This window comes from Gadus macrocephalus, chromosome 21 (assembly GCF_031168955.1).
Source record: "Gadus macrocephalus chromosome 21, ASM3116895v1".
NCBI lineage: Eukaryota > Metazoa > Chordata > Actinopteri > Gadiformes > Gadidae > Gadus > Gadus macrocephalus.
The window spans coordinates 8,398,132-8,412,279 of record NC_082402.1 but is presented as its reverse complement, the minus strand read 5'-3'; the positions used below and the strand labels follow the sequence as shown (position 1 = coordinate 8,412,279).

General features: G+C 44.7%; 2 protein-coding genes across 11 annotated transcripts in view; one reads left to right on the top strand and one right to left on the bottom strand.

Annotated features, from left to right (window-relative positions):
* Nucleotides 1-493: 493 nt before the first annotated feature.
* Nucleotides 494-2,623, bottom strand: lft1 (lefty1). Its single transcript, XM_060042184.1, has 4 exons — nt 2,269-2,623; nt 1,768-2,017; nt 1,373-1,612; nt 494-1,205 (listed from the first exon to the last, which is right to left on the bottom strand). The coding sequence occupies exons 1-4, from the start codon at nt 2,531-2,533 to the stop codon at nt 872-874; spliced, it is 1,089 nt and encodes a 362-aa protein (XP_059898167.1). The 5' UTR covers nt 2,534-2,623; the 3' UTR covers nt 494-871.
* Nucleotides 2,624-8,026: 5,403 nt separating this feature from the next.
* cdc42bpab (CDC42 binding protein kinase alpha (DMPK-like) b) overlaps nt 8,027-14,148 on the top strand; it is a 74,810-nt gene continuing 68,688 nt past the window's right edge. For 5 of the 10 annotated variants that reach the window (XM_060041717.1, XM_060041722.1, XM_060041719.1 and 2 more), the window contains exon 1: nt 8,027-9,296. In XM_060041717.1, coding sequence (XP_059897700.1) covers nt 9,119-9,296 — 178 coding nt within the window. In that variant the 5' untranslated portion in view covers nt 8,027-9,118. The remainder of the gene's footprint in view (nt 9,297-14,148) is intronic. The other 5 variants (XM_060041723.1, XM_060041727.1, XM_060041720.1 and 2 more) reach the window with 1 other exon arrangement.

Here is a 14,148-nt window from a genome sequence, read left to right as displayed (position 1 = left end):
CTTTAACCCCCTGGTGAGCGAGCAAACAGAGCCGTTGCTATTGGCTACGGATCTGCAACCTTTTGGGCCCCCGGGAGCCTCTCTACCTGCCCTAAGCCTAATGTAAATACAGGAACTTTTCTCAGTTAATGTGGATTCTGAGCATGTTTCTCACTATGCTCCCTCTAGACCGCCCCCTGCCGTCCACACCTGAGGACGCTGAGTCTATATTGGATGAAATGTGCTATATAAATAAACTTGCCTTGACACACCCATGGCCATATGCCATTTAACTTTTGAGAAGGGGAGGGGGGGTTGGTGCTTTAATGTATTTTCTCATCATTGTCAGTGACTGAGTACTCCATATATTGTTTGCTGTGTGGTTTAAAGTGTAAACTAGGGTGTTAAAGGCCTTGAGCTTTGTATGTTTATCGATTGCACTTGGATTGATGCATTCATTTAAACGTATTAGGAGAACACCTGGCGTTCCGATGACAGACAGAGGCAAAAGATGTTAATGAAACAAGATTTTTTTATTTTGTTTGAAAATGTGTCACTTCATATTCATATGTACAATTATGTTCAAAATAAAAACACCTCTGTGATAAAAAACAGTCAAACAGTCTATGTAATTATTCATTTGGCATCCCATACCAGCTATACAAATGTCAAAACGTTACGACGTTACGTCCACTTAATTACAAAATATATTACATTTAAGTGCTTCTGGACAAAAACGTGCTTGGCGAGTTCGTTGCAGCAGCAGTAGCAGAGCTGGCGCGTCCCCAAATCCCCCTTCCCAATCACTTCATCCCAATTTAAATAGAAAAGTACTATCTTTGGTTTGGTTACTATCCTCATCGATCACCACCACCACCACCGCCGATCATCATCACACTATGGACACATTGTCCATGGTGCAGGCGCACCGCTCCACGATCATGTTGGGGAACTCGGCAACCTCGATCTCCGTGTACTCGCCCTTCTTCACCAGGTACATGATGGGCAGGGGCGCGCTCTCCGCCACGGTGCAGCGCCTCTCCCCGTAGCTGTAGCCGTTGTAGTTGCGGCGGGGCTGCTTGCAGCCTCCCGTGCACCTGAACGCCTGGTAGCCCGCGGGCTCGATGATCCAATACTGCGTCCAGGTCAGCGCGCGGAAATTGACAAAGTGCTGTTCCCTGCAGCACGTGTCTTTGTTTTGATTGGAATCGCAGTCGCCACGAGAACTGCGGGAGAAGAGGAGGAGAGGACCTGTTAGATGCCACACCGAGACAGGCATATGTTCTACATAAGGTTCAATGTTAATCGCGACTACAAGGGACTCAATTACATTGACTAAATGTCACACGGATGCCATAATCGTTGTAGGCTATATCAAAGCGCGCGTCCCTACCCGTATTCTTCGAGGTTGAGTGTGTACAGGATGAGCTCCGGCTTGCCCAGGGTGTTGCCGGCCTGCTCCTGGGTGGTAAAGTGGACACTCTTGGCCATTTCTGCCGCGTAACTGCCGGGTCTCTCGCCCTCGATCCACACCTCCAGGTGCATAGGTGTTTTCCTCTGGGCCTTGGACCAATAGTGCACCGCCTGGGTCACATCAAAGCTCTTCCAGCCCGTCTCGTGGATTGGGATCAACCTAATAAGCGAAAGGAAAACAAAAGGGGCGATTAATTAAAAATAAATGTAAAACAACAAAGTGTGTATCAGTGGCTGACAACAACATGACACGAAACACACGCCTTATCGGTGTTACTGTTTGTAGATCTTTCACACGCCAGTATTAATTCTCACCGTGAGTCGACCAGAGACGTGCGGTTGGCGCCGTTGGGCAACACGTCCACCCAGTAGACGCTGACCCGGGCGTTGTTGACGGGCCGGTGGGCTTTCCTGTCCCCCCCCGCGGGGCGTGCGTGGTGGGGGGCCTTCTTGTAGAGCTTGAGCTCGGCCATGGTGACCTCGCTGTTGGCCGGGATCCGCGCGTCCATCTCGAACACCATGCGTTGACGCGCAGTGTCAGAATACACGTACTCCCCGGAGATATCTGAAGCACACAGACGGAGGACCACAGTATGATTAGACATGGTGATTATGTGTCATTAATTCAAATTTATTTAAATGTGGTAGACAATTAATCGAGTACATAACGTACATAAGCGAACTATTTACGCATTGAAATAGTTGGCCATATCGGATATTAAACCGCATTTATATTTAATTCCGTTTAACATAATTCCATTTTTTTAATCTCATGCAAGTGTAAAGCACGTTATTAAATATGAAAACAGTTTTTACCTGCATTGCCAGGAATGCCTCTCAGAATGCCTGCCAGACTTGGCAACGATCTGCGCTTTCTGCTGTGATGCAGCTTCAGCATGGACGTGTATTTGCTCTTGATGTGAGACGGAATAATTAGATTCTCCAAATCCCTCTTGACAATGTTGGGAATCTCGTCCAGACCCAGTTTCTGGAGCAGCGCGTCCTTCATATCCTGGTGCGTAAAAGCCTTGGCGACGGCGATGAACACGACGCACAGAGCGCAAACGCGGAGAGAATCCATCGGGAAAAGGTCAGTAGGGCAGAAAGTCCGGTGAAGTTATAGAGCTGCGTGGGAGCGGTATACGGTGGCGTTAGCTCGGGATCTCGGAGTCACACTGTATTTGTGACACTCGTCCAGCCCTTTATATGCTCGTGACGCTCCCATTCGTTCGCACTTTGTCGATGGGGGTGGGGGCCGTTATCAGAACAAAGGTGAGACAATAAAGGCCCTTCCTAAAATGGATATCGAAGCAGCCATACTTCAAACAGCGACCATTAGGCTCAATTTAAGCATGCCGTTTCGTTTTGTCGAGATGTATTTCTGTCCCTTCTCATATATGGTAAAATTGTTGTCTTGAATGCAGAAATTCCATTATTATATAGCATTACATGCTATTTTCATGGTGTTGAAGTATTATAGAGACACATTTAATGTGTCTCTATAATATATTTATATCTATATATATTTAAATTGCAAATTTATCAATATCAGATGTAAGACCTCAATGGAGTCAGATTTCTGTTTTGGATGTGACTGCGTCTATTCCAGAAAGTTAGACAAATCAATGATTCTCTCTGAGCTGTATTAATACTAACAGATACAATAAGACATATTACAATAATATTTGATTATATTCTGGTTCGTCTGTACCTGTCTTCAGACTCGGCCAGACGTGTGTCCCAGACAGGCTTCGACCCTTCGAACCTCAAGTAGACCCTTCAGTTGCACATCTTGTACACACACACACACACACACACGCACACACGCACACACACGCACGCGCACGCGCACACACACACACACACACACACACACACACACACACACACACACACACACACACACACACACACACATACACACACACACACACACACACACACAAACTCAGACATACACACTCGGTGTGTACATTCCACTGGACAATGTCAGCGGCTGGGTCAGTCTGGCGTCAGTGTGTGACACGGGGGTCCTATCTCTGTCCCCCAGACACCGTGTGTGTGGGTGAATGTATGTGTATCTGAGGACTGTTATAGCACGGAGCGGAAAACAACGATTTGAAGCAGAACGGCAAGATTTTCATAAAGTGTCGTCTGTTGGTTGGGGGTCCACCCAACACCATCCCCTTAAAGCAAGTGTAGCGGACTGGGAGGGAGTGGAGGGAGAGGGGTTGAGTGGATTGTTGTGGTGGTTGCCAGGAGGAGTTTGTGTTTTTGGGTGGGCAGGGAGGGAGGGAGAGGTCAATGTTTATTCCATGCTCTCCAACGGATTACAATTATTAGTTAAACCGTGTGTGAGCGTGTGTGTGGTGGGCTGGTAGGGGAGTGAAGTGGAGTTTGTGTGTGGAGGAGGGGGATGCGGCGGAGATGTGGATTGGGGCAGGCTCTTCGCAGGTGGGTGATTATCTGATTCCATTGCAAGGATTTGCCTTGGCTTTTTTGTCACACAAACATTAGAAGAGGGGGCCCTCTCGCGGGCCTGGGGGCCCCTGGGGTTGTGTATTGGCCACTGTTTGCTTAGAGATGTCAGACAGACAGAAGGGGGAACACAGGAAGAGCAGATGACAGATGAGTACGCGGACGCCGAGGCTGAGTGGAGGGGCTACAGCCGGACTCTTAGGGTCGTGCACACACACACACACACCCACACATGCACACAAACACACATGCAGGCATGCACTCATGCACTCATGCATGCAGACATGCACTCATGCATGACACACAAACACACACAAACACATCCACAAGCACACAGATACACAGACTAGTTTGTGAAGCTGCAGTCTGTCTTAAAGAGTTATAAAGTCACCATGAAAACTTGCTAGTTTATCATCATTATGTATAATGATGACTATTATACGTGAATGATACTTCCTGTCATGCAATGGCTTTAAATTGAGTGTCTGCGTGTGTTTGAAGGTTTATTTCCAGAGTTGCTAAAAGTAGCCTAGACAACCATAATACATTATTTTTCCTCTCGGCCTAACGTCTTCTCAGCTGACGATCAAAATTATTTCTTATCATTATTATTGGATTAGGAAGTGGTGAGGTTGGTGGCTTTTCGTGGATCATTACAGCACGTTCATTTGAAACATCACTCTATAGAGAAACACTGTGAAATCAGAGTGTCTGATGGGTCAAAGCGTGTAGACATGTAAATTCAGCCACAATCAATTGTCCAGTCCATCTGAAGAGCTGGGTCCTTGATGGCTTCTATCCAGTCTGTGTGTTCTGCTAGAATCTGGAAAAACGCAATTCTTTCTTTCTCTCTCCCCCTCTCTCGCCTCCTCTCCCTCTTGTCTCCCCCCTCACGTAACAGCCCCCTAATTCGGTAAATTAGGATGCCGTGTGTGTGATATTTCGCAGTCCTTCTCCTTCCTCCCCATGCCAGTCAAAGATAGGGTTGCTAGTTCAAAGCTGCCTCTTGATGCTCCCAGGTGCCAATTCTCCTCAATCAAAGACTCTAGCGCTCCTGGAATCCACAACTCAGGTGTAATTAACATTCCCTCCATTTGCATTCTAACGCGGTCCAGTTTATGGCTCATTCCCTTCCATTTGTGAAACACTGAATCCCCACCAGCCCAAAAATATGGAACACAAACCTGTTAAAATACCTGTTGTTGTAGAATACCACTGTATAAAGTGTATATATATATATATATATATATATATATATATATATATATATATAGGTATACTATATAATAATGAGGCTACCACACACAAACACATGCATGCACACACGCACACACACACACACACACACACACACACACACACACACACACACACACACACACACACACACACACACACACACAGACACGAGAGATAAAGAGTTTTAATGCAAAAGGACCACCTTTGGGTTTTGCATGTAGTTTGCACATTCGAGCAAAGCTCCTGTTTGGGGTACCAGCGATACAACACTGCTATGTTGTCGCTGGTGACGACGTGCCAAAAGTCAATATTGAAGTTGTGTTGGTGGTGAGGGGCAAATTCCTTATTATTGACAAGGGTGTATTGTCATTTGTCACCGGCTTCCTGATTATGCTAGATGGCCCTAGAGCCGGCTTTATCCCAATTTCAAATATTTGAAGAAATAGAATGATTGTTGTGAGTTTTGTTTGCACCTTAACATGCAAGTACATACAGCTGTTAGGACAAACAAGCGCCCAATACTCATTACACGAGACGTATCTTTTCGTCGAATCAGACGGAGAGCGCTGAGAGCGCTAGACATGTACAACAAGGGAAATACAATTATTGCTAATTATAATTATAAGTGCCTCGACATCTCGGGTTAATCGGCACAGTCTAATTGCACTTCAAACAATAGATGATCGGCCAATCAACAGGGCGTTTTTAATCCTTCTGTAGAGATACGGAAAGGAGAGCAGACATTTGGGAGTAGATTAGATAGCGACCGAGATCAAGTATTCCATGTAATTACCAAGTAATTAGGGAAGGATCACGCCGAAGTTTACCGACGATAACAAGAGCAAATATTTATATATGAAATAAATAAATTTGGTTCTCATGCTAGTGCATTTGTCAGTGACCTCTTGGCTATTTATAGTCTGTTAGAGACCATTATAATTTCATTTTTATGCGTGTGTCTTTGTAATTTATTTATAATTGATAATCAATTGAAGACATGATCCCAAATCACAACGGGATTCTGCAAGTTATCAGCGTGTTAGCCGTGGCAGTGCACAGCTCTATTTTTTACAACAGAGGGCGCCCGAGTACAAGCAGATATATTACAAAACCACATATTTGGCACCAGCAAAAGTCAGGCTGAACAATGTTATTTTTTGTTATCTGTATAACTTTATATTTACTCATTATATGATGGCCCATCCTTGTACCGAAACCCTGAACAAACAGGCCCTCCTCCCTCAACTGTTAAACCATATAAATCATTAATAGCCGTGCTTTTAGACTAGGCAGTAAGCTTTATAAAAATCTCCATTCAGGCAAATTGGATGTAGATATGATACTTATCCCCAATAGGCTTTGATTAAGCACCACCTTCGTTTATTTCTAGGATGAGTCATGAATAGCATTGTCTTTAATGTGCGCGAAGTTTAGATGTTGCAGAGGGTCTAACCGTATTGCTTTGCTCCAACGATCGCTCTTGTAATTTGGTATTTTAATACAGAGCTATCAATGCGTCAGTAATAGTCTACGTCTTGATGAAGATCAAAAAGTACCGGAGCCCTTGGGGTTATCATCTGTTGTTGAACATTAGTGACACAAAACAATGGAAGATCACCTTAACAAAAATAAAACAACTCGATATCTGAAAGAAAACCAATCAAAGCGATTAGTTTAAATGGTTTCATGTGTACTAGCTTACTACGGATTAATGACCCATATTGTTCATTCATCAAACTCAGTCAAATCGTTTTAGAACAGCTTGAGGTGTATCAAAAGACCACCTCACTGTTATGAAATGCATTTCCTACACTAGCCTACATAGTAAAAAGACACACGGCTACAACATCAGCTACGCTTTTTTTTTCTTCCCTATTAAACCAAAATAAGGCTTGGTGGGTTTAGTGACTGAGAGCGAACTGTCATGGCCACAGTAGGCCTAACTGGTTGCTAAATAAATGTTTTAGAGAGCAGAGGGGGCTTCTCGCTGTCTATTCTAAAAACGGTACCGCCAGACTGACAGCCCGCAGTTTCCATTCACAATATTGACAATCCGTCCCCTTTCCATCCCCCTCCTCCGCCTGGCATCTGCTGTGACGGCAGTGTGTGTGGTGTATGGTGTGTGGTGTATGGTGTGTGTGTGTGTGTGTGTGTGTGTGTGTGTGTGTGTGTGTGTGTGTGTGTGTGTGTGTGTGTGTGTGTGTGTGTGTGTGTGTGTGTGTGTGTGTGTGTGTGTGTGTGTGTGTGTGTGTGTGTGTGTGTGTGTGCGTGCGCTCATGTGTGTGTCGGGCGCCATGATGATAATGATCCAGTGGGATAATTGTGCCCACGTCCCTGCAGCAGCCACTAGAGTCGGTACACGGCTGGCAGGGCGGCCGCTAGTTGCAGGTGGAAATGACGGGTAACCCAGTGGAAAAGATGGCGCAGTGTGACGTAGGCAATATGGATGCGAAATAGGCAATCCGCCACGAATGTTTTGGGAAACTTCTGACCAGCAAGGGTGCGCACATATAATATTATCAGGGGATACGTCCTCATAGTCAGATTGCAATGCAACCAATGCTGTAGCCTATAGTAAACCTGAGGTCAGATTATAATTTTCATGCTGTTTTCTTTATTCTTTTATTTTTTATTTTTACAACAGCGGGATTCTTTCCTGCATCCTTCACATGATCCATTGTAATAACAGCCCCCGGATCATTTCGTTTGACCTACTGATTAAATGATGCGTTGGATTAAACATTCTCTATATGCTCATCTTGACACAACGATCCGGGAGCTGCCAACTCGGTGGCTCGACTGTGCAGTGAAGCGACCTGCGGCGAGGGGAGGAGGAGGAGGAGGAGGTGGAGGTGGAGGGGGGGTCTAGTCTTCTGTGTCCCGTATTGGCACAAGCTGGACCAGACTACAGCGGGTGCGTGTTGGACGTACAACGAGTACGTCTACTTCCAATCAAAAGACACCGATTTTTCTTTCTCGGATCTCTCTAGAAAACGGACCTTGGCTTGATCCGATTCGTTTTGACCTGTAATGGGAGTATGTTCAGTGTGATATTACTGGCCGATTAACACGGATTCAAGCGACATCTCTTGACTAACGCTTATAGTTGTGAAAAATAAGATCTCCGGTTGAACAGTATTATCTGTCAAAATGTGTCCAACTTCCCCCCGATTGACAATGTGTGGCTATTACTAGCCGCGTAATCTGAGAAAAAAATTAGAGTCAAACTTTTCGGAAAGAGGGTCGTTTGTCGCTATGAGAGCAGAGGGGTAAGGCTAGCTCCCTGGCTAGGCTAAGTAGCTAAGCTAAGTGGCTAGGCTAAGCCTCTGTCGCCCTTCCAGTCCACCACCACCAGAGGAGGGGCAGCCGGGCTTTGTAGCATTGCAGATCTGTCCTGTTACGAGGTGTTGATGCATTTTTGTTGCCGCAGGAATGGAGAACCACAAATACCACCAACTCAGAGGATCCGTTGAACTGCACTAACGGCTCTTCTGTGTGTGTGCATATATAGGTTTTTGTATGTACTTGAGGATATTCTCTTCGGGTGTGGATAAGAAGAAAACAACAGGAGCCCCCCCTGAAAGGAAATAAGTAACAACCAACGTCAGGGCTCGGATCAGGTCTGCCGGCCGGGGCACGGTCTGGGATTGAGAGGAAAACCTAGTGTAAAGTGTCTTTATTTGTGGGGGAAGAAGTCTGCGGGAAAATGAGAAAATACCGCACGTCCCATTACCCCATGAGATACTGTAAGGACACATGTGAAAGAGCGAGGTCATGAATGATCCGCATTCAACCAAGTCCTAGCCGGTATTAGCACAAGTTTTGAACACATTCAAGGTGATATTACTGCAGATCGACACACCGCTCCGGACACGCCGAGGAAGCGTTTGATCGGCGTCCTTCTGTGAAGATTTTTATTCAAAATCAGTTTCAAAACACAGTCGGAATCATGTCGGGAGAAGTACGTTTGAAGAAACTGGAAAAGCTGATCCTGGACGGGCCAGCTCAGTCTAATGGCCAATGTCTTAGTGTAGAAACGCTATTGGATTTCTTCATCTGTCTCTACGACGAATGCAACAACTCCCCGCTCAGAAGAGAGAAGAACATTTTGGAGTTTTTGGAATGGGGTAAGTTTTTGTGATTTTCTGGTTTAATCCCGTGTCCTTTCTTTGGTAAGATGATAGGCTAATGTTGGTGGTGCAGTGGCCCTCCCTTTCCCCCATCACATTCCTTTTATAGTAGTAGTGGAGCCGAGTTGGCCTGCTGTCTCTGACTGCCTCACTCCCAAAGGCTGGTTAAATCTATTTCTCGACCTATTTTGAGGTCCTTTTAATTTTCTTTAACATGCCCCATGCTTGTTTCACTTAGATTAACTTTTCGTTTTCTAAATGTTAGTTTTTTTTTCCTGATGGACATCAATTCACTGTAGTGCTGTTGGCACATCCTGTATGGATATGCCCAGTAACAAACCTTACATGCTTGTATAAACGTAGCAATTATGCAACCTTTCTATTCGCTCAGCCCTAAAAAAGCAAAGCAAAGCTTTGTTCACATGGGAGACAGGACCACACAAAATGCACTCAATCATCGTGTGTGTGTGTGTGTGTGTGTGTGTGTGTGTGTGTGTGTGTGTGTGTGTGTGTGTGTGTGTGTGTGTGTGTGTGTGTGTGTGTGTGTGTGTGTGTGTGTGTGTGTGTGTGTGTGTGTGTGTGTGTGTGTTTTAGAAATAGAGAGAGAGGGCAAGCATATGAGTGACATCAAGGGCTTGGTTGGTGCATGAACGTGGAATGTGAACAACTCTCCTTGTATCTGGTGGGGAGGCCTTGCATGTTGCCGGAGCATGTCTGTCCTCTGGAAAGCCTGACAGACAGGCTGAGGAGAAAGAACACGATGAGAACTTCAACAGGGACTCAGTTGGCAATGGCGACAGAATGGTTGTGGGTAGGCTACTAACTGTCGACCAATAGTACAGATTTTATTTTTTTAAAGAGGCATACAATTAGGCAGTTTAATCCTGGGGAGATCAACATGTTGGCCAGAAACGTCACCACCAGGTAGACTATGAACTATTGATATCTTGTTCTAGTATAGCAAGTTCATCAAAATATAATGGAAGAACTCAGGGAAATTCAGTTGGTTGGCAAAAGCAGATGGTTTGTAAATGTTGCTCATAGTTATAGCAAATATACACAGCAACATTGTTTATTTGCGATCCTGTGGTTGAGGATAGTTTAGTTTAAGGATAGCAGATGGTTTATTTGCTATTCATGATAGTCTAGTGTGTTTGACACCCATCTGAAAGGTTCAGGGTTCAAGCCCCAATGTCCACAGTGTTCCTGTTAGCATACTTTGGGCAAGAAGCCTAGTCCTAGATAAAAGCATCTGCCAAATTGACAAAAGCATAAAAATAATCCTTTTAGGTACTCAGTTGACAGATCATGTGTTCTTTAAGAGCACTGTGTCTACACACTGACTACACTTCGCCCATCTAGCCAATCCCAAACAGTCTGTTTGCCTGTGCACAGCTCCTTTTCACGTCTTCCTCAGTGCTCCCCGGTGGTCCTTCTGACCCATGAGCCAGGCACGGTTTCCATCCTGACATGCCTCTGTGTTGACACAAGAGACCCTGAACATCACAAGGCTCGGATCAGAAAGTATTTGTGGATTTTTGATTGGCAATAATGCGCCATGTTGAGAGGACTCAAGAGATATGAAGTGCAGTAAAGTCATGAATCAACGTAAGCTTACTGAGCATACAGGGGCAATATACTGTGAACCTGTGAATCTATGAGACTGTGACTAACTATGGCCATTCAATCAACTTACCTAATTGAGCAGGTACAGGTCATGCTCCCATGACCTGCTTGGAGGGACACTGGAGTCGTTCGGGATGGAACCGAGAACCTTTAACCTGGGTGTCAACAGCTGATCCATCCAACCTTTCCTGCCACTGTTATGATAGTCCCAACCACCATGTAAGGGTTAGGGTTAGGGTACAATAGTTGTTATTTTTCCATAGATGTTGGCACGTTTCGTATTGCCACAGATGGGAGCGGGTATGTATTGAGTTTTTCTAACAAGCATCGGCTCACCAGGGCTGGAAACGCACACCCACTGAGTCATAGTGTCAGCCTTAGTGTGTAATGGAGCAGGAATGGCTGTAGTACTGGTGCAAAGAAGGGGTTTTGAAGTACATTCATGATGAACAGATGATTTTATTTTGGAGGTTTTTGGGGAATCGAACTGTAACTTACGATGGACCTTATACTGTTGGAAATGGATGGAGGGGACAGGAGTTGGTGTTATACGTACCCTATTCACTCATTGTATTGTGCTCACTTAAGTAAACCTAATGATTGAACTATGCGACAACAATTTTAATTTTACTTGCAATGTTCCTTTTCTTGGTAACCACAGTATGAGAACATAGCTGATGTTTTGGCCTTTAACGATGTCGATAACTGTCATAACTAAAGTCACAATGTCCAGGGTAGGATTTGTACTCTGGGACCAATGCCCTTCCCAGGTTTGTGTGGGATATTACATATACACACCCCTAAACACCAAACAGGCTGTTCTAGAAATATAGTTATACTAGCCAACATTTGGACTGAACTGTTGAGAACCCTATGACAGCACTGGGAGTGGGACCAGTTTCACGTGAGGAAGTCCCACACCACCAGTTGACGCAATGTCACAGCGGCCCGGATTAGATCATGAAAGCCCAACGTGTGTGCATGTGATCGATTGCGTCCTCCAAAAATTGCATAGGATCATAACGTCCGCATTCTCAAGTGCTCAAAAGGCGACTTATCCCTCTGTCCAGGCACATTCTACGGGGGGCGCATGAAACGTTAGACCCGGTTCCATCCCTGCTCGCATGGGGATCACAAATTAGCACCCCTATTGTTGGTGGTTTGGGGTTGGGGAAGATATTGTTAAATTATTGTGGTTAAATGATTTATAATATATTTGTTCAGTTAATCTTGATCATTCATTGCGAATGGCCCTCATCAGTTACAAGAGAACGAGAACGAGCCAAAGAAGCATAATTATTGATTTAATAATTGAAAACCAGACTAAATATTGAATTGGAAAAGTTGATATAAACATCACTATTCAATTAAACATTCCATTTGAATTCAATTTAATTATCAGATGGCCATGTCAACCCTTTTGTGTTTGGATTGCAACCTCTACTTCTACTGTTTATATCAGCCATGCCTAGCAAAGCTTCTGAAGAAGAACCTATGCTTTGTGCAGGCTAGTTTATTCGCTCTGGGCGACTTTAAGACACTGCAAAAGTTTGCATACAAACTACACCCCACACCTCAGATACTGTAATGGCTCAAACTCGGACCACTAGCATCCTCCGCAGTCGGGCCGCACTGTGAGAAGATCTACCACATTATATCGGCATCACAAGGTTGCTGGGTCTTTTTTTTTTTACAACACGGCCATGACAAAGGTGGTGCGGTGGTTTCCTTTCTCCCCTCTCCGACGCTATATTTGAGCCACAGAGGAAGACAAACATTTGTGTTGGATTTGCTTTTCTTCTTGTTGGGTGACCTCCTTTCGTCTGTAATTGAGACCCCTGCATGACCCGCAGCCATAGGGGAAACTACACGGTACACTGTTGTACGCAGTTCCCTCCTCACATTCACTGCAAGAGCGCTGTAAAGAAACCAAGAATTTCACAAAGTACCAACAGTTTAGATAACGGCCAAGCCAAAATGAAGCACAATTGGGCCCTGTCCAACCATCCCGTTTTTTTAGGAGAAAAATGGAACCCACAGCTATAGTTATTTCATAATTTCCTGCTTTCCTACCTATACCCCTCCACCTCATGTCTTGTAGGGCAGGTTTGGCTGAAAAAGACCTGCTATGCCAGCCAGGCCGGGCAGGCTGACCTTCCATCTTAGCCTGGTCTCTGTGCAGGCCTTGCAGCAGCGACCAGCTGTTTAGCTACAATTAAATGGGGGGACTCCACCCATACCAGGCTTATATTGGCCACATGCCTTTTGCAGCCTGCACACACACACACACACAACACAACACACAGTGACACACACATACGCACGCACATAAACAAACACGCACTCGCATGCTAGGGGTGCAACTGTTCCCAGGGTTGGGTGGTATCTTAGTTTCGTGGTTTAGGCTTGGTTTGGTATGTATGTGGTAGAAAACTTTCATCAATAGATTCACAGAAGATATTTCAGGTAATTAGATTGTAGTTTGAGGAATAAAAATGTTTTGTTTATCTGGATAATAATAAACTCGTGGGCAGAGATTTGATTTTATGCTTTAGTTACTGATCTTATTTGCGTAGTTATATTATCTAAATGTGTTTTTCCCCAAAAACAAGTCTTATTTGATAGTTAATCCATGATCTCCTCATTGAGTCGAACAGGAAGGAAGTGACCTGGTTAAGCGTATAGGTGATGTCATATCAGCCAGGAAGTTGGCTGGCTGGGTTGTATTGTGCCTCTGTCTGCGGGGGAGTTGGTGATATCCTAAATTAGAGTTTTTGTGTCATTTCGGAGACATGAGGTCATCTAGCGTTCTGTCCGTATTCCAAGTTGCCAGATTCATGTCTATGAACTGTATTCATGTAAGCAGTGAAGCACCCACCTTGTTTATTCATTCAGTTGTGTGTTTTTTTCTGTAGTAGTAATGTAAATAATACGCATTGATAGGGAATTGTTCAACTGATAAAAGGCTGATGGATAACAAAAAAATAACTAAAGGGGGAAATGCTTCACACTGATCATGATATACATTGCTATGATAGAATAAATGAGGTCTCTGCCTTTATACAAAGGGTTGAATTGAAAAACATTACACGTGTTTTTTAGGTTACAAAACACACAAAATAGCTCTCTTAGTTCCGGTGTCACTGTTCAACCCCAGAGGGGTTTTCCATTGTGTCAAGCGGCCCCACACAGCATTAGGGGGGCCTTCATGCACGGCTATGCT